At 46.8% G+C, this 21333-nt stretch overlaps 1 protein-coding gene across 1 annotated transcript in view; it reads left to right on the top strand.

Moving 5' to 3' along the window:
• DIAPH3 (diaphanous related formin 3) overlaps positions 1 to 21333 on the top strand; it is an 811800-nt gene that overhangs the window by 190604 nt on the left and 599863 nt on the right. The window contains exon 4 of the mRNA XM_073580354.1: positions 3903 to 4007. Within this exon, the coding sequence (XP_073436455.1) occupies positions 3903 to 4007 (105 nt within the window). The remainder of the gene's footprint in view (positions 1 to 3902; positions 4008 to 21333) is intronic.

The raw sequence follows: 21333 nt of genomic DNA, 5'->3' as shown, positions 1-21333 counted from the left end.
ACTCGCCGTCAGACATACCGTTGTACTATGAGGGGCCCTGTGCCAGTGCCGTCGCCCATGAGTGGGGCCCCCCATGCTTGCTCAGGGCCACAGCACTTGCAATACTTGCCTCTCCCTGCTCCACCGCCGTGACGTCTTCCGCCTTTCCTGACAGTGACATTCAGGTTACAGAGCGTGATGACATCACGTCTGTATGCCCTCTACCGAAACAGTACAAGTGCAGAGAGCTTGAAGATGGGAATGCTGAGGAGTCCAGTGCCCAGCTAGGAGAGGTATTTAATTTTTTTTGAATGTTGGGAGCATTTTTTGGGGAGCAATATACACTGGAGAATGATATATGGGGCCCATCATAAACTGGAGCATCATCCATTTGGCCCATCATATACTGGAGCATTCCAAATGGGGGACATCAGACAATGGAGCAGCATTTACGGGGCCCATTATACACTGGAGCATTAGAAATGGGGCCCATTTTATATGGAGCATAATTTGGGCCCATAACACACTGGAGCATCGTCCATGGGGACCAACATATACTGGAGCATTCCAAATGGGGGACATCAGACACTGGAGCAGCATTTACGGGTCCCATTATACACTGGAGCATTAGAAATGGGGCCCATTATATATGGACTCTATGGAGCATTATTTGGGCCCATAAGACAGTGGAGCATCATCCATGGGGACCAACATGGACTGTAGCATTATGTGGAGCTCATCATATACTGTATGGAACATTATATGGGACCAATTATTCTGTATGCAGAAATATATGGGGCTCATTATTCTGTATGGCGCACTCGGTGGTGGCCATAATACTGTATGGAGTAATATACTGTCTGTTTTTTGAGCTATTGTAGAATTTAAAATAGATAGCAGTCATGTCATGTAAGCAGTGAAGTATTTTTCATTGTACTATACCTATATTTCTTTGCCGTATCGGAGCATTAGGAATTTTGGTATGTGTTAAAAGGGCGCACTGACACTGTTTGGCCCAGGGCACACGAAAACCTGGCGCCAGCCCTATCCCCCACAACTTTATCCAAATAACCCCCAGTTTTCAATGCGTAACTATTATTATAAAGTATATTAAGGTTGACAAGCTTAAGTAATAAGAATTGATGTAGTTGGCATTGAAATGGACACTGTAGGTGTGTTTACTGTCCTCCATTCCCTGCCGACTTTGCTTCCCCATTGACTTGCATTGGGTTTCCTGTTTCAGTCGGACCCCGACTTTTCCCTATAGTCGGCGGATTTCGTTCGACCCCACCTTTAAAAAAGTCGGGTTTCATGAAACCCGACTCGACCCGAAAAAAGGCAAAGTCGCTTATCTCTAGTAATGATATATTAACAGTGGGGGGAAAATGAATTGTACTTACTGGCAGCTGCTATTGCTGATAACCGAAAACACCAGCTGACTTTACCACTTTTCATGGATCCATATGGATAGTGCCAGCCCCTCAGGTGATACATTTTACACATGGCAGATTTGCTGCAAGAGAACCTTTGGAATATTCGTCTAAGTGAGTTCAGTGGGCGGTAGACACGGGGATCTCTGTAAGCTCTTTTGAGATGACTGGGACAGTCACAGATTCTTAACCTCATGATATAAAGGTTTTACGTACCGGAGCATTCAAGAGTCTAACAAGGGAAAATCTCTGGAGTAACAATACTTGGCCATCTTACAGCTTGTTTGCACAATATAAATATAAGGACGATTTTCAAAGAGGATTATGAATTTGTAGCACTTTTTGTAGTTACTGAGGCTGATAGTAGATACTTGTCCCTTTTTTGAGCTAACACCATTTCTGGCATCTTGCATATACAGTTAACTGTCTTCATGCATGACACCAATCAGGGCTGTGGAGGCGGAGTCGGAACCCATTTTGGTGAAGTTGGTGTCATGGAAATTGAAGAGTTGGAGGTTTGGCTTAATGACACCACAGCCCTGCATGTGGCCTGGCAGGGCTGTGGAGTCAGAGGCTCGGAGTCAGAGCCCATTTTGGTGGAGTCGGTGTCATGGAATTGAGGAGTCGGAGGTTTGGCTTACCAACTCCACAGCCCTGACACCAACTATGTTGGTCGCCTAAAGGAGAGCAGAATAGCGTCTCATTTCAATTCATTGCTCCTTTATTGGAATTTTTCAGAACAATAGTCCAGTGTAGATTGCATGCATTATGGGCATATTTATTCTTTTTGTACTCTGATAAGGTAACTTCTCACACATGTCCACAGAGATACTCCTCAGGATTGAACTGCTAACATAGGGCGCAGTCTTGTACTACTTGTGTCCTCCTTGAAGATGCGCATGCGCTGTTGATACTGGCGATACTTAATCTCAGCCTCACAGTTGCCTACTGCAGTGCTGCGAATAGGCTCAGCTTACAGTGGCATAGCCTTTACTCTGTGGTCACAGTACATGCCAATCATCTGACTTGAGATGTGTGTGACCGAGTCAGGATTCTGATTGGTCCCTTTGGATGGTTGTCTTCTTTTTATCAGACAGACTTGATAAGCCTGAAAGTTGTTGTTCCTGATGCTATTGCCCCATAGCCCCTGATGAAGCCTGGTGTCTAGTGAAACATTTCAGAGGGCGTTATATGACCTTTTAATATTGAGTCAGGCTCCCATTCTGAATTAGCAATTACAGCAAGATCTCAATCATTGATGGAAATTCTGCCTACAATCTATTTATGTAATTGCCTTGTAATGTTTTTGCTTCCTGTCCAGAGGTCACTGTATCCCAGAATTCCAAGCAGAGGAAGTTCACCGACCGCCATATTGGGACACACAAGTAATGGGTGTCTCAATATGGAAACTGCTGCTGGTACCAACCTATTGCATGGTACCACCAGTGAAACACCGTCACAACACACACTATACACCGTACGCACCTCACACATTCACACACTCACACTCACGCAGCCTCTTGCGCGGTACCACAGCGTAACACCGTCACACTGCGCTAGATTCTCAACGCTGAAAAGCCCCCATCGTGACATTACCTCCCTCCTGATGTGATAGTATCGGACCTCCATCTAGTATCTTATAAATGTCGATTTAAATTCATACACAACCGGTAGATCTCAACTTAAATTGTTTGTGTTTCTGGAACTTCGTAAACCTTTTTTTTTTTTTTTAAATGCGTATTCTAGTGTATAGCATATAAAATAAGCTGCATTGATGGAGTGGAAATATAGGTTGTTTGCCAATTGGCAGCATAGATGTATTAGTAAAGGTTTATTTCTTCCCATCTACCAGAGTCTCCTAATTAAAAAAGAGCTGTAAAGGAGGTGATTGTTAAAGAATACTGCTACTGTGTATACTATGTATGCCAGGTAGTAGTACTGGGCGTGAGCCTATAAGACCTCTTGCACCCATTCATAAAGATGAACTAAGACCCTGATACATTAGTTTTCACCAGAAGTCCAGGATATAAGTTTGAATGTTCACAAATGTGTTGTGTAATTCCTAGTTGTGCAAAAATGTAGCAAGTTTTGCCAGTCTCGATGAACTCGGCAAATGGAAAACTGGGGAGGGAAATTAATTGTAATTATGCTTCAAAACTGGAGTACATTTTTTTTTGTGATAGTGCCCGGCAGCCAAGAAGTGCACCAAAATCGGGATGTGGCCTCGTAACTAATTTGGCACATCCCATGCCGTTGCACTGCTCATCAATAGTGGTGTGCAAAGCACTTGTCTTGATGAATCGGAGCCTTTCTAATGTGTATTTAATATTTCTGTAGCAATCACATATTAATGGGGTGTCTGGTCTCCCATCAGTTCATCTGATCCAGTATAAGATTTGCTCATTTTGTGAAGCTATTCTCACAATAAGAAAGTTCTGTATCTTTTATTCTATTTTTTTACCTATTTTTTTTTTAATTTATTTTATGCTTCAGGAAGATATGAATTTGAATGAAGATCGAAAAGCACCTCTGCGCGAGAAAGACTTTGCAACCAAGAAAGAGATGGTCATGCAGTATATTAGCACCGCTTCAAATGTTGTAAGTACACTGTGAAAGTCTAATCGGAAACGCTGGCAAATATAAAGGAAGAACGGAGCTTGCTTTAAAGATTTGCAGCTGTAATGAGAGGAAGCGATGATGTGTGGTTTCCTAGAGGTTCATGTGGGACACGTTAAAGAAATGTAGCATCAATTAGATCATCAGAAAAAAGGAAAATGCGGAGCCGGAATTGCACCGGTTACCTTCTGAATTCATTCCTTTACATACGGTCTTGTAGTGTGCGATCTGAAGAACTATTCCAGGAAAGCCTCCTTAGGATAGCCGCCTCGTACAGCATTAGTTACATGATCTTTGCTTGTTATATTCTTAATATTGTATTTTATGGGCCTTTTTGGTATTTCATGTACAGCATCATCTTTAGCTGTTATGTATTATCCCATCATTGACTTCTTCTAACTGTGTCTCTGGATGACGGCTTGCGACAGCTCGACGTTTTCCCATGTCTTTACTGGGAGATTATGAAGTTAAAGGGAACCTGCCATGCGATTCATGCTGCCCAAATTGTGTTTGACTCATCTCGTCTTTTGCGGCCCGATCTGTAAGTTGCTTCCTCTTAAATGCTCTAGTGAGGGTCTGATTCACGCTGTCCATCGTTTAGGCAACATGAATTAATTCACCATTTCCCTTTAAACACTGCCTTTAAAGTCCTATACAGAATATGGATTAAAGTAAGTGATATCTGAATTTCCCAGCTATTCTTAGTAGGTAAGGTTGCCAATTTTTCCAAAATGTTCCTTTGTCTAGATTATTATTTACATATGTTGTTTCACCCCTAGTGGTCTTTCCACCCGTTCTGACCCTATCATGTCCAGTACCGGTGAGAAAAAACTCCTCCTAGCTGGCTGATTTTTTTTTTTCCAGCTGGTCTACACAATAACAGTAATGGCTCCAATGACCTTCTACAAGATGATCAGAATGGTGGCATTAGGCTGCTTTCCTTACTAGATCAGGATGTGGAATAGCCGCCCCTTCTACTAAGATCTACTTACTTTTTGGAAACATGTCCAGAGTGCCAGAAAAAGTGGAAAAAGTTGCACATTTTTACCAAAAATTAATGATTTTTTAAACCGTTCAATTTGACTTTTTGGTTTGGTGCAATACAATTTGTTTTTATTATTATTATTTTTTTTCGTTTTATGGTCATTAAGTACAGTGATTTTCCCAAAGTTGATAGGAAAAAAATAGTTTTTGCATTTTTTTTTCTCTAGGTGAAGATGAATCCCATTCATTGCCGAGTCACAAATCCTTGTACGTTCTCTTGCATGAAACTAATAGAGGACTCATCTGTAGTGTTGTCTTTCAAACGGCGAAGTCAGTCACTTGACTCCATTCAGAGTACGGAGCCCAGATTTCCAGAGGACTGTCACTAGAAATAAAGGCAGCATAATGGCTGCAATGCTGTGTGTTCTGTGTCTTGCTCAGTGGCATTATTCTGTATTCCTCCTTGGATTCCAGTGGTGTGAATTAATGCAAAATCTGTGTGGCTGGAGATTATTAAATCTCTTTCTAATGTGCTGGTCCCATTCTTCCTTCGGATCCCATTTATGCTCTCACACATCTTGTTCAGCATCTCTATTGATGTAGCTGGCAGCACAATGGCTTCCTAGAAGTGTCATTGCACACAGTGCAGCTGCTATTGCTATCCAACTCGTATCATCCTTGGGGAAAAGAGCTCAGCAGTTTGTTCTCCAAATAAATTACTTTCTTTTTTATGTAAGTTGCAGCATGAAACCACTTGAGGGATTTTCAACCAATTGTCGAGATTCTAAATATACTGCAGATGTTGCTTCAATTAGGAAACTGTGATGAGCATAACGTCTTCAATGCACTAGGATGAGAAATGAATTCTCTTTGCCCCCAACACATGGCGTTTGGTATTAGGGAGCACCCCTAATGTATACGTGCATAGCGTTATAGGCAGATGAGAGGTGGGCCGCATCGTCGTAACATTTACCGGCTCGCGGTACGGCGTGGAACTAGTTAACATTTGCATGAATAAATGAGCTGCTACAGAGCTAATGATGAAATATGGATGGAGAAAATAATGAAATATTAAAGTTTTTAACTGTTAGCTTTGAAAGGATGGTTTGCAGCACAATTCTTTTCTTTTGGCTGCATATTTAAAGGGTTAATCCATCCAGGCAAAATTATATTAAGAAAGGCGTAGAAGGTGAAAAATGACTAAATAGCCAAATCCTTCTTTTCCATGTGATTTTTCTGCAGCATTAAGCGATTGGCTGTAGTTAGTATACCGGCACTTCCCAACTGATGAACCTCCGATTTACGTATTAATCTGGTCAAAAACAAACAAAAACCCTAATGCTTCAAAGCTGACCTCTGTGGATCTCCCTCTGCTCGCCACCCGTCATGTGCAGCTTCCTAACTATAGGCCAGGACCTGCCACCACCGCCTAGCCAGAGCTCACTGCATGTCATAAGGTTGTGGTGTCAACATAGCAATTTTATCACACGCAGTAACCTCTGAGGCCGGAAGTGGTCTAAAGTCCTGGCCTATAGTGAAGAGGCTGGAGATTCTGCATATGGCGGCAGAAAGAAGAGGACCAGATTACTGGTGGTGAGCAGCAGTGAGGCGAGAGAGAGGACGGACGTGAGCTGTGTATTAGTGTTATTTTTTTTCCCCTGGCCGTGTTCCAACTTCCAACAAACAAACCTACTAAAACTATGTAGCTGGTAACCCAGGACTGCCTGTATTTGTAGTACTCGCATCTCTTTTTTGTCCTTCGCCTGATTGGGGGACACAGATACTGTGGGTGTATGCTTCTGCCGCTAGGAGGCTGACACTAAGTGAAAAAAAGAGGTTAGCTCCTCCTCCGCCGTATACACCCTCGCCCCTATTGCGGGTGGAAATCAGTTTTTTGCTTAGTGTCCATGGAGGCACAAGTCTGGTTTTTTGCTCCACACTTTTCTTTTTTTCCGTGAAGATTAGACAGGGGCAACGGATCCTATTAAAAGGGTCCGATTTCCCCAAACCCACAACGGGCGAGCACATGCGAGTGTCCCTCCACGTATCCTCTCCCGCGACGTGGGACATAATGCTGGACTTAGCCCTGACCACCCCTAGGTATCGAAACCATAGGCTGTACAGAGGCACAAGACTAGTCCTTGCGGCCCCCACTGCTCCACCAATGCTTAAACTGCGGTGCTGGTGTGCGGCGGACGGTCCCTCTCCCCACCCCCTATAGGGGTTAGATGGAGCTAGGGTGCCTGCACAGTCCTATTAAGGCCCCCTCACATACCTGAGCTGGGAAGCTGAAGAAGATTGCCAGTGAGGAGAGGGCCTGGAGGGCTCCTGCGACGAAGATCCAGGGCTGGAGCCGTAGCTGTCAGATGCCACCGGCCATTCCTGGCTGAGCGTGGCTGCAGAAGCGCGGTGCGATGAAGCCCGCGCCAGTAAGTAGCGCCATTTTTTTTTTTGCGACGCCATGAAGTCGCCCCCCCCCCCCCGTTCGCCCCCACCCCGTCGCAGGCAGGGGAGAAAATCGAGGCCGCGGCTTTAGCCAGAGCTAGGCCGCAACCGGAAGTTCCGCATCCCGGCCACGCGTCACTTCTGGCGGCCCACCCCCCAGGCTGGGCGGCGGCGAATAAATTTAGCCCCTGGCTTTGGAGCGCGGCTAGGCCGCAGACCCGGGAGTACCGCCCCTGGAGCGGTTTATATGCCGGCAGTCCGCCCCACAGCTGGTGGCACGCAATTTCGGTGGTGGAGGCGTCCAGGAACGTGGGGGGCACAGGACTGGGGTAAGTGCTGCCCGAGAGGCCACGCTACAGGGAAACGAGGTGCTACCTCCTCCCACCCATCCCCAGCAGCGGACAGATACAGCATGTCCGAAAAGGCAAAGTCGCTCACGTTTTTTTACGCTGCATGCATCTCTTGTTGGGCTGCGTTTCCGCGGGCGCAGAGCAAGCGGTTATGCGAAGCCTGCGAGTCCGAACGCGCCCAGGAGCCCTCCTCTGCGACCACGACCAAGCCCCCCGGAGTGGGCCCTATCACTGTCACAGTCCATGGCATCGCTTACGAGGGCAATCAAGTCCCTTCAGGCCCCAGATAGGGGCAGGGACAGTTGCTCGCCGGCCTTAGAGGGTACCTCCACCTCACTAGAGCCTTCGGCCTGCAGGGGCCGCTCTCACTCCAGGCAGACCCAGGGGAAGAGAATCCACGCGGTGTCGCCCAGTCCATCCGGTGCTTTGGCATCCATAAGTTCTGCTTCTCGCTCCCCGTCACCAGTGGTTGATAGCGAGCAGACCTCAGATTTCGACTCAGACGAGCCCCTTGACCTGGATGCTCCAGGGTCACGTGAGACAGTGGACAGTCTCATAGAAGCCGTCAATCAGACCTTGGGGATTGAGGATGATTCCACCTCGGCTTCAGGCCATAAGGTGGCGTTTAAGAGAGTGAAGCGGCCGCACAGAATTTTTTCCTTTACCCTGAGTTTGAGGACATAGTGCAGTGACACAGGGAACGACCAGACAGGCGTTTCTCGGGTCAAAAGGTACTCGAAGTAAGGTATTCATTTGACCCGGACATCCGTAAGAAATGGATGGAATCTCCGACGGTGGATCCACCGATGTCGCGTCTAGCCACTAAAACCCTGTTATCCGTTCCTAGAGTTACCTCTATTAAGGATCCCACGGATCGCCTCATAGAGAGCTTAGCTTGCTCAGTATATGAGGTGTCAGGATCAGCGCTCTCTCCCTCGTTCGCAGCAACTTGGGTAGCCAAGGCAATGATCTCATGGTCAGAATCATTAAACAAGGTCGCGCAGGAGCGAGAGCTACCTGCCGAGTTATCCGAGATCGCGAGTCAGATGGCGATGGCCAAAGACTATGTAATCAGTGCATCTTTGGATGCGGCCAATTGCTCGGCACTTGCTGCCGCTAACACAATTTTGATCAGAAGAGCTCTATGGTTAAGGACCTGGCGGGTTGATTCTGCTTCCAAGAAGTCCTTGACTTCCCTGCCTTATCAGTGCGGCCGTCTATTTGGGGACAAGTTGGATAAACTTATCTCTGACTCTACAGGAGGAAAGAGCGGTTTTCTCCCTCAACAAAAGGTCAAACCGCCTTTTCGCCACCCTTTTCAGGCACATTTTCGGGCATTTCGCAACCCCGGGTGGACCACAGGGGCCAATTCCGCCGCTTCAGGCCGCCCTAACCAGGATAGGGAGCGGCAGGTCTCATATAGAACCAGCCCATTGGGGAGAATGCGAACTCAGCAGCCCAGATCAAGGGTATCCAGATCCCAAAGATCGTCAGCTAAATGACTCAAGGCGTTAGCCAGACGACACCAGCAAGGTGGGCGGCCGTCTACTCTGGTTTCGCCACGTCTGGTTCAGTGTCGCACGCGACGCGTGGGTAAAGGAGTTGGTGGCCTCAGGTTACAAAATAGAATGTCAGATGCCCTCCAAGACGTTTTTTTCTTTCTCGTCTTCCCAGGGTGGATACCCAGGCAAGGGGGCTCTGTTAGGAGCCATCGAATCGCTCAAGCACAACGGAGTCATTGTTCCTGTGCCAGAACATGAAAGAGCTCAGGGCTTCTATTCCAATCTGTTTGCGGTTCACAAAAAGGACGGGTCTGTCAGACCTGTTTTGGACCTGAAGCTTCTGAACAAATTCAACAGGATCAGACATTTCCGGATGGAGTCTCTCCGTTCAATCATATCGGCCATGGAGCAGGGAGAATACTTGGCCTCGATTGACATCCAAGACGCATATCTGCATATTCCCATTTTTCCTCCTCATCAGAGGTTTCTACGCTTAGCCATCAACGGTCGGCAATTTCAGTTCGTAGCGCTACCCTTTGGGCTAGCCACAGCTCCCAGAGTGTTCACAAAGGTTATGGCAGTTGTCAAGGCCATACTGCATTCTCGAGGCATAGTCATCTTGCCTTACTTGGACGACCTCTTGGTCAAGGGCCCTTCAGTACGGGCATGCGAAGAAAATGTCAACATCATGCTGGATATTCTTGCCCGCTTAGGGTGGTTGGTCAGCGCGAAGAAGTCATCTCTTGTGCCAGCTCAGAGGATTTCCTTCTTAGAAATGATCTTTGACACTTGCCGATGGTTGGTAATTCTCCCTCAGGGAAAGGCGCTAGCTCTTCGGAGTCCGGACACTTCGCCAACCAGTCCCTCATTCCATCCGGTTCGGGATGAGGATTCTAGGAAAAATGGTGGCGGGAATGGAAGCGATACCGTTCACCCAGTTCCATCTTTGCCCCCTGCAGCACGCCCTCTTGGCAGCCTGGGACAAGAATTCTTTCACGCTTAATCGGCAGTGCCGGCTGTCCTCAAGTGAGGCAGTCGCTCGAATGGTGGATAACCAGTTCCTCTCTCACCCAGGGGAAATCCTTTCCCCCCAGACCATTGGTTGGTGATGACAACCGACGCCAGTCTCCTCGGCTGGGGAGCGGTGTTTCGCCACCACTCGGCCCAGGGGCGGTGGTCCCCGCAGGAGGCCCACCTGCCGATCAACTTATTGGAGATACGGGCAATTTGGCAGTTTCATCACTTTCTAGCAAGCCGCCCTGTCCGAATTCAATCGGACAACGCCACGGCGGTGGCTTACATAAATCATCAAGGGGGCACCTGCAGCAGAGCAACCATGCGCGAGGTGGGGCACGTTCTTCAGTGGGCCGAAGCAAACCACTTGGTGATCTCAGCAGTCCACATCCCGGGCGTGGAAAATTGGGCGGCAGACTTTCTCCCATCCGGCAGGGTCTTGCGTCCGGAGAGCCGTCTCTACATCCTGAAGTCTTCCAGCAGATTTGTCCACTGTGGGGAACTCCGGATGTGGACCTGATGGCTTCCAGAGTGAATGCCAAGGTGCCCACATACGTCGCTCGGGCCAGGGACCCGCAGGCAATCGCTGTGGACGCATTGGTTCTGCTATGGAAACCAGATTTGCTTCCCATATCTATTTCCCCCGCTGCCACGACTTCCGAGAGTCATCAAAAAGATCAAGACAGAAGGGGTTCTGGCGATTCTGCTGGCCCCAGACTGGCCCCGTCGAGCAAGGTACGCAGATCTAATGCAGCTGCTCGCCGACGTTCCTTGGCGACTGCCAGAGCGCCCAGATCTACTTTCTCAAGGGCCGATTTGCCACCCGAACTCAGCGGCCCTGTGTTTAACGGCATGGCCATTGAATCTTGGATTCTAACCCAGGCAGGGTTTGGGAGCAAGGTAGTCGCTACAATGGTTAGTGCCCGGAAGCCGGCCTCAGCACGAATTTATCACCACACCTGGAAGGTGTTCTTCGCTTGGTGTCGAGGCCGCGGTGTTTCTCCGCTGAGATTCTCGATCCCCAACATCTTGGCCTTTCTCCAGTCAGGTCTAGACTCGGGCCTGGCCCCAAGTTCCCTCAGGAGACAAATATCGGCTTTATCCGTCCTGTTCCAGTGCAGAATTGCTACCAATTTGCAGGTTAAGACTTTCATCCAGGGAGTCTCCCACTTGGTACCTCCCTATAAGGCGCTTATGGATGCCTGGGACCTTAACCTGGTCCTAAGTGTTCTGCAGGAAGCTCCATTTGAACCGCTTCAGGATATTTCTTTGAGGTACCTTTCCTGGAAAGTGGTGTTCCTAGTGGCCATCACTTCTATCAGGCGGGTTTCAGAGCTGGCAGCACTAACCTGCCGAGCTACGTTCCTCACTTTCTATAAGGATAAGGTGGTGCTCAGACCAGCCCCTCCTTTTCTACTGAAAGTCGTGTCCTCATTTCATATTAATGAGGAAGTTTTCTTGCCTTCATTTTGTCCAGCATCGGTGCACTGTGTGGAAAAGGCTCTTAACACGTTAGTCCTGGTAAGAGCCCTTCGGAGGTACGTGTCACGGGCGGCTCCCTTTTGTCAGACGGACACGCTGTTCGTGCTCCCGGAAGAGTGCAGGAAGGGACTCGCCTCAAAATCGACCATAGCCAGGTGGATTTGTTTGACTTTTCAGGAGTCCTACCGCATTAGAGGCACGCCGATTCCAGCAGGGATCAGAGTGCACTCTACTCGGGCAGTGGTCGCCTCTTGGGCCCTTCGGCATCAGGCCTTGGCGGAACAGGTTTGCAAGGCAGCAACCTGGTCCAGCCTGCACACATTTGCCAAACATTATATCCATACTCAGGCGTCGGCGGATGCGAGCCTGGGTAGAAGGATTCTCCAAGCAGCGGTGGTGCACCTTTAAACAGGAGGTGCATGCAGCTTGGATCGGTGAGTCAATCTCCCTCCCAGGGACTACTTTTGGATGTCCCACAGTATCTGTGTCCCCCAATGAGGCGAAGGAGAAACATGGATCTTTGTGATAACTCACCGTAAAATCCTTTTCTCCGAGACGCTCATTGGGGGACACAGCACCCACCCTATTAGCCAAGTTGGCACTTGTTTTGTTTAATTTAATTACGCATTTATTTATGTGATATAAGGGTGGTCCTTTTTCTGGACATGTTGTACTTGTATTAAGGCTGATTTTGTTGTCCTCCTTCTGCTTTGACACCAAACTGATTTACGCCCGCAATAGGGGCGAGGGTGTATACGGTGGAGGAGGAGCGAACCTCTTTTTTTTTCACTTAGTGTCAGCCTCCTAGCGGCAGAAGCATACACCCACAGTATCTGTGTCCCCCAATAAGCGTCCCAGAGAAAAGGATTTTACAGTGAGTTATCACAAAAATCCATGTTTTTCCTTTTCTGTACAGTTTAAGGGTTTAATTCTTTCAGTTTTTATTCCCATAAGGCCTTAAAGGGAATCTGTCAATGGATTTTTGCTTTCCCAACTGAGAGCAGTATGATATAGGGACAGAGACCCTGATTTCAGTAATGTCATATCATTTACTGTGCTGCTTATTATTATTTTTTTTTTTTTTTTTTTAAGTAAAATCCCTTTATCTGCAGTGCATCCAGCAGTTCCCTGAGTGCTGAGCTCTGTATACCGCCACACCACTCATTAACGGCTTTCTGCCTATGCACAGTGTACACAGCTGCTAATCAGTGGTGGGAGTGGGGTTATACAGAGCTCATGAATACGTTGGGCTTACCTGGCAGCAGATTTATTACGGTAGTTCTTTAGTGATCTCCTGCTGATTAAAACTCTGATTTTACTAAATCTACACCAAGCAGCCTAGTGAGTGACACCTCGCTGAAATCGGGGTCTCTGTACATTGCTACTCCCAGATTACATGGCAAAACCCTTGTGACAGATTCCCTTTAAAACCAAGGGCTGTAATGTTTGTGAATTTACTAGTGAAGAAGCAGTGCTGAAAGCATAGCTGTTATTTCAGGTAACTTCAGGTTAAGCTGTAATGTATGTGTACATAAGCTAAAACACTATTGCTGAGCATTATTTGACTTTTATTGCACATTTTTTCACAGTTTTTCCCATATATGAGCTCCGTCTGTAATGTTCAGTTGTCTCTGAGATAGTGGATGGACACTGAAGTTGCCATGATGTCTTCCTTACTCAGTACACGCAGCAGATGTTTTCCTGCCTTTTTCTCTGTGTAGCACCTGTGCGTTAGCAGCAATAGTATAGAAGACCATATACTGCAGCATTGAGAACATTACACAGCTGTACTGAGCTGTGTGGCTGTTAATCCTGCACTGTGGGGAGTGGTAAGAGTTGATTGAAGTTGCAGCACCATCTGCCTGTTCTCTCACTGTACTGCGTGTTACTCCCTCTAGCCTCTTCATATGCTTCAGTATGTGAAGAAGAAATGACTGATAAATTAAGAAGGATGTGTATTTGTGTGATAACATAAACTACACAAATTATTATATCCACTTGCAATATTAAATTTTGAAATGTTTTTGTTGGAAAGGCAGTTACTGTTGGAGTGTTAATACTTGCAGGACCTAACCAGAATTAAAGGGAGTCTGTTAGGAGGAATTTGCTATGTAGTCATAGAGAACCATGATGTAACTTCTTAGACTATAAGGGTATGTGCACACGTTCAGGATTCCTTCAGTATTTTCTGCGGACTGGAGGCTGTGTACAGCCGCAGTGTCCAATCCACAGCATCCAGATGTTACAGCATAGTGGATGGGATTTTATGAAACACACTGGCGGCAGACCTGCATAACCGGACATGCAGCGCGCGTCTTTCTAAACCGCAGCATGTCAATTTAAATAGCACAGTCTATGTATAGGATGCGGTGATTCCGCAAGGTTCAATGAACACATGCAGAATCATCGCTCGTACAAAAGGGGGCAGCGCTTTGGCGGAGCGGGGATCCGCTGCTTTCAAAATGCTGACAATCCTGACCGTGGACACATACTCTAAAGCCCCCATCACACACAGCGATCTAGCGCCGCTTAGAAACCCGATGTGTACCTTGGTTACCAGCTCCCTGCACCAGTGCGCTGGTAACTAAGGTACACAGTGGGTAACTAAGCGACATGCATCGCTTGTTACCCGCGTGTTGCTGTCCTGATCGCTGGTGAAGCTGCCTGTTTGCCAGCTCACCAGCGATCATGTAGCGACACACCAGCGATCCTGACAAGGTCATATCTTTGTCGGGATCGCTGGTGCGTCGCTATGTGTGACGGGGCCGTTAGTTGCTGTTTCAATAAACTCATAGTTTTATCAGCAGGTGATTATCACTACAGGATCAGTTGTCTCATGCCCCTTGGTCATCTTCCCAGTGTAACCTGGCCCTTACCACTGATTGTACATTGACAGATGGCTGCTAATCAGTGGTGAGGGCCGGGTTATACAGTGCTCAGCATTGAACACTGCTACATCTGCAGCAGCTAAAACCAGGATTGTATCAAAATGACAGCTTATAGACCAGCAAGTGACACATCGCTGGAATCGGGTCTCATCCCTTATATTTTGCTGTTCTCAGATTACATAGCAGAAACCTGGTGACAGATCCCCTTTTAATGTATTCACGTTTTAAAGTAGTATAGCAGAAAATATTTGCAGATACCATACTTAGAGCGAACCTGTCGCCAGCTTTGTCCGATATGCGATACGGCAACCACCTTTCAGGCTTGATATACTGTACAGCATTCTGTGATGCTGTATATCTGCCCCCAACCTGACCTTCTATTATACTCACCTCACCTGCAGGGCGGTCTGGTCTGAGGGGTGTCTGTTTTTGGCCTGGGGCCTCCCATCTGCTTATGACCGCCACCCTCCTTCTTGCTTTGTGTGGATAACGCTTCCTACGTCACCCACACAGCTCCCCGGCATCGTGCTCCTGCGCAGGCGCACTTCTCTGCCCTGTTGAGCGCAGAGTAAAGTACCGCAGTGCACAGGTGCCAGGAAAGGTGAGATCCTCAGCACACGCATACTGCAGGAATCCCGAGTCACAGCAGAGAAGTATGCATGACCTTCTCTTCTGGATCATCCAGATGGTCGTTGGTGAACTGGACATGTGCTGGCATGAGCAGGGTGACCTTGCGTGTCCTTCAGGATTCTAATCCATGACGACGTAGTGTGTTACTAATGGTAATCTTTGACACTGTGGTCCCTGCTCTCTTCAGGTCATTGACCAGGTCCTCCCATGTAGTTCTGGGCTTATTCATGACCTTTTTCACAATAATTCTTACCCTACGAGGCGAGATCTTGCATGGAGCTCCAGACTGAGGAAGATTGACAGTCATCTTGTATTTCTTCCATCACCTAATAATTGTGTCAACCGATGAGGACTTCTCACCAAGCTGCTTGCCTATTGTCCTGTAGCCCATCCCAGGCATGTGCAGGTCTACAATTTTGTCCCTGGTGTCCTTAGACAGCTGTTTGGTCTTGGCCATGGTTGTGAGGTTGGAGTGTGATTGATTGTGTGTGGACAGGTGTCTTTTTATACAGGTAACGAGTTCAAACAGGTGAATTAATACCGGTGTTGAGTGCAGAGTAGGAGGACTTGTTAAAGGAAAACTAACAGGTCTGTGAGAGCCAGAATTCTTGCTGGTTGGGAGGTGATCAAATACTTCTTTCCCCCACTGTATCTGCACTACATAATTTGTATCCAATGTGTAAAGCCAGCTTATGAGAGAAGGAAGTGTTATTGCAATGTAAACTTTCCAGGCTTTTATATTGTGGTTTTTCCTCTTTAGCAGCATTACTTAACTTGATAAGACCCATCTTTTACACAGTCGTCTAATATCCTTCTCCTCCCTTATGTTATGACATCTGCTCAAGCAGTCTAAATTATAATGACATGCGCGATCTGCTGAGATCACCTGAAGCCATCAAATTTTGCCAAGAAAATTCTCCAAATCCAGCGTTGTGAGATGGTATGGAAGCAGCTGTGCTGAATGTTAGGGACGTTCTGTTCACAGACATGATAATAAATGCTCAGGAGAGCACAATCTTTTCTTTATGGCTCGTTTAGGCAATGGATTGTGAAGCTTTACTATTTTGCATTTTAACATTTATCAAGACATTGAGTTGGACTTATTAATGCTTTTTCACCAGTATTCTGTATTTACCCACCTCCAACAAAATTGGCAGGGCTGGGGCTTTGCGACTGCTACTTTTTTTTTTTTCAGGACAAGTGACCGCATTGATTTTGCCACAGATTTTACTCCTGCAGGGATTGGAGTAGGATTTATGGCAAAGCACACACAGAGGTGGATGTCATTTGTCAGATTCTCCTGACTTAAGAGACATACATTGGGGAAAAAAGCATTTAGTCTGCCACCAAGTTCAAGTTCTGTTCTCCCACTTAAAAAGATGAGAGAGGCCTGTAATTGACATCATAGGTAGACCACAACTATGAGAGTCAAAATGAGAAAGCAAATCCAGAAGATCACCTTGTCTGATTTGACTAGATTTATCTTTCAAATGAAATAGAATTAGCAGTTACTTCGGTGTGTCCTAAATGTAGACATTGGCACGGCTCAGTGATGCCGATGAGAAGTACCAGGTATTCTCTGCTGGAACTGGGAGAGTGTAAGGAAGTGAAATGTGATGTTCTCTTGTTTCCTTCCTCAGAGTTGTCCCTCCTACGTTACTATGTATATATTGCTGAATTCTGATGTTTCTGATTAACGTCTGCGGTGCTGCTACATAGAAATATTTATTATCGCCAGTCTTTAATGGTATTGCCACATGTACGCGTTACCATTGTGTATTGTATAATATTGTGTCTGCTGTCTATAGTTAGGGTAAGCTAGTGCATCCTTCTTGGGACATTAGAGGAGGGCACTCTTAGTATATACACTTATCAAAAAAATAAAGGGAACACTTAAATAGAATATAACTCCAAGTAAATCAAACTTCTGTGAAATCAAACTGTTTGCTTAGGAAGCAACACTGATTGACTATCAACTTCACATGCTGTTGTGCAAATGGATTAGACAACAGATGGAAATTATTGGCAATTATCAAGACACACTCAATAAAGGAGTGGTTCTGCAGGTGGGGACCACAGACCACATCTCCGTATCAATGCTTTCTGGCTGATGTTTTGGTCTCTTTTGAATGTTGTTTGTGCCTTCACACTCGTGGTAGCATGAGACAGACTCTACAACCCACACAACTGGCTCAGGTAATGCAGCTCATCCAGGATGGCACATCAATACGAGCTGTGGCAAGAAGGTTTGCTGTGTCAGCGTAGTGTCCAGAGGCTGGAGGCGCTACCAGGAGACAGGCCAGTACACCAGGAGACGTGGAAGGGGCCGTAGGAGGGCAACAACCCAGCAGCAGGACCGCTACCTCAGTCTTTGTGCAAGGAGGAACAGGAGGAGCACCTCCAGAGCCCTGCAAAATGACCTCCAGCAAGCCACAAATGTGCATGTGTCTGCAAAAACGGTTAGAAACCGACTCCATAAGGATGGTCTCAGGGCCCGACGTCCACAGATGGGGGTTCTGCTCACAGCTCAACACCGTGCAGGACGCTTGGCATTTGCCACAGAACACCAGGATTGGCAAGTTCACCACTGGCGCCCTGTGCTCTTCACAGATGAAAGCAGGTTCACACTGAGCACATGTGACAGACGTGACAGTCTGGAGACGCCATGGAGAGCGATCTGCTGCCTTCAACATCCTTCAGCATAACCAGTTTGACAGTGGGTCATTAATGGTGTGGGGTGGCATTTCTTAGGAGTGCTGCACAGCCCTCCATGTGCTCGCCAGAGGTAGCCTGACTGCCATTAGGTACCAAGATGAGATCCTCAGACCCCTTTTGAGACCATATGCTGGTTGGCCCTGGGTTCCTCCTAAGGCAGGACAATGCCAGACCTCATGTAGCTGGAGTGTCTGTCAGCAGTTCCTGCAAGATGAAGGCATTGAAGCTATGGACTGGCCCACCCGTTCCCCAGATCTGAATCCATTTGAGCACATAATATTTATATAGCGCCAAGATATTCTGCGCGCTTTACAGTTTAACAGTTTAAAAACACAAGTCATAAGTAGCAACGTTAACAATACAATAATTAAAGCAAAATAAGACGACCCTGCTCGTGAAAGCTTACAATCTACAGTGAAGTGGGGGAGATACAAAGTACAGGTGTGTATTTACAATGGTGTATTTACAATGATGGTCCAGCCATCTTGAGGGAGTGAGGGATGGATGGAGATAGTGAATGGGCTACACATGCACACTTACACATAGAATGACTTTGATTAGTGAACGTGATTGGCCTCTCTGAACAAATGTGTTTTGAGGGAGCGCCTGAAACTATGCAAATTGTGGATAGTCCTAATTTCTTGGGGTAGAGCATTCCAGAGGATTGGCGCAGCACGGGAGAATTCTTGGAGTCGGGAGTGGGAGGTACGGATTAGTGCAGAGGTTAGTCGAAAGTCGTTTGCAGAGCGCAGCGGTCGGTTAGGCCGATAGACAGAAATGAGGGAGATGTAGGGGGGTTCAGCACTGTGTAGAGCTTTGTGGGTGAGAACAAGTACTTTGAATTGGATCCTATAAGGAATGGGCAGCCAATGTAAGGACTGGCGAAGAGCGGACGTGTCCGAGTACCGATTAAGCCAGATAGATGACCCTGGCTGCTGCATTAAGTATGGACTGGAGAGGGGATAGTCGAGTAATGGGGAGGCCAATTAATAGAACGTTGCAGTAATCCAGCACATCTGGGGGGACTTGTCTTGCTCCATCCACCAACGTCACTTTGCACCACAGACTGTCCAGGAGTTGGCGGATGCTTTAGTCCAGATCCGGGAGGGGATCCCTCAGGAGACCAATGGCCACCTCATCAGGAGCATGCCCAAGCGTTGTACGGAGGTCATACAGGCACGTGGAGGCCACACACAATACTGAGCAGCATTTTGACTTGTTTTAAGGACCGTGCATTCCACTTTAATTTTGTGTGTGACACCAAATCCAGGCCTCCATTGGTTAATAAATTTGATTTCCATTGATGATTTTTGTGTGATTTTGTTGTCAGCACATTCAACTTTATGCAGAACAAAGTATTCATTGAGAATATCATTCATTTAGATCTAGGATGTTTTATTTGAGTGTTCCCTTTATTTTTTGAGCAGTGTAGTTCCCCCATAGACCGGGTAGATGTAATTATGTTGCGGACCACTAGATGGGGGCATACTAGTGGGGCCTTATAGGATGTTCATAGAGGGTTAATTGTAGGAGGGGCTGCTGGGAGTTAAGGTTAGTCCTGAAGAGCAGTTTAGTCAGACGGGGCCAGGGCGCCCAAGTGTCCACATGGGCTATAGGCCCAGACAGTTCGGCAGCCACGTAACGTTAAGTCGTTATTGCCCACGTTACCCACGGCCACTGCGTGTCTTTGCAGTGGGCCAGAACAGGAAAGGAAAGATGTGGCATCTTATTGCCTGGGCCAATGCTTTTAGGATACAAGTTGGCTGGACTAAGGAGATGAAGGGAGTTGGAGCTTCGACGAGATCGGTACAGACGGGCCGGATGCTTTACCAGGGGCCACCAAACGTAGTGACTGATGAATTCGTTTCTGGGGCGAAACAGGCTGAAGGAAATGTCATAGTTAGGTCAAACGTGGAAGGAACTGGGAAGCAGTCTACTACGGTCCGGTCCGAGCGTGTACTGCACAGAAGTGACAAGCAAGGGAAAGATCTGGAAGCAAGCAAATGTTATGATGTACCAACTGTGGATGTAACGTGCGAAATCCTAAGTAAAGAAAGTGTTAAAGTTGTCTCGGACTGTGTCTCCATTGATTGGGGTCGCCTAGAAAGAGGGACCGTTATGGCCTGGGAAGTGCCTGGATGAAGCTGAATCTGGAGATGCAGGTATGCAGAGGAAAAGAGTATTGTTTCATGTAGGGGAGAGACTGGACACAGCTGCCACCAGAATACAGGTCACTACTACAGTCCTGTCCCTCCCTTACAGTAGATGAGCAGATTTGAGAAGATTCTGGTTTTTATAGTTAATGTGTGTTTTTTTTAATTTTATCTGCCTGAAGAATTGTAAATGCCATACTGTAGTCACATCTTGCATTGCCGATTTGTGTTTTGAATTGGAAAGCAATTATAGAAAACAATTATTTACTTTTATTTGCTATGGGAGACCGCCACTTGAACGGACGTAACTAGTTATTAAAGAATCCTTCTGTGAACTAGATAACGAGGGGCTCAGATTGTGACAAATGAAAATAAGAGCTAATTGGTTGGGATTCGTTGTATCGCTAATCTCTTCCTTTTCTTCTTGGCTGCACATAATTGGAGAGTGAATGGCTCTGCCAGTTTATTGGCACACACAGATTTGATGACTCATCAGATAATTTGTGAAGACACGTTTATTCCATCCAAATCTGTCCACTTTCGGGGAAACAACAAGTCGTGGTTTACAAATAAAGTCAGGTTGATCCGTAAGAGAAAAGAGGAGGCTTATAAAGCAGGCGATATTACTGAATTCAAGAAACTTAGGAACTCGCTATCTAAAGAGATCAAGTTAGCCAAACACGAGTATGCAAAGATTCTGGAGGAAAGGTTCTCATCAAAAGATAATAGATCTGCATGGAGAGGATTAAGAGAGGTCACCAATTATAAAGGCCACCCCACTATAGTGAACCCCAGCAGAAGTCTGGCAGCAGAGTTAAATGAATTCTACTGCAGATTTGAGGCAAGCTCTACACACAGTGGCTATTCATCTCTAAGCTCCTCAGTCTGTTCATATAAAGATCATTCATTGTGCAACACCCAAGTAGTGATCTCCGAGGCAGAGGTGATACGCATCCTGAAGGGACTTAAGGTCAAAAAGGCACCTGGCCCTGATGGTGTATCTCCAATGTGTCTGAAAGTATGTGCTACCCAGCTTGCCCCTATACTGACAAATATATACAATGTGTCACTGAAAGAGTGCGTTGTACCTCAGTGTTGGAAAAATTCCACAATTATCCCTGTCCCCAAGAAAGTGGGATCCTCTG

Source organism: Dendrobates tinctorius, unplaced genomic scaffold (assembly GCF_039654945.1).
Source record: "Dendrobates tinctorius isolate UK_male_01 unplaced genomic scaffold, ASM3965494v1 ptg000064l, whole genome shotgun sequence".
NCBI lineage: Eukaryota > Metazoa > Chordata > Amphibia > Anura > Dendrobatidae > Dendrobates > Dendrobates tinctorius.
This window is presented reverse-complemented; position numbering and strand designations above follow the sequence as displayed.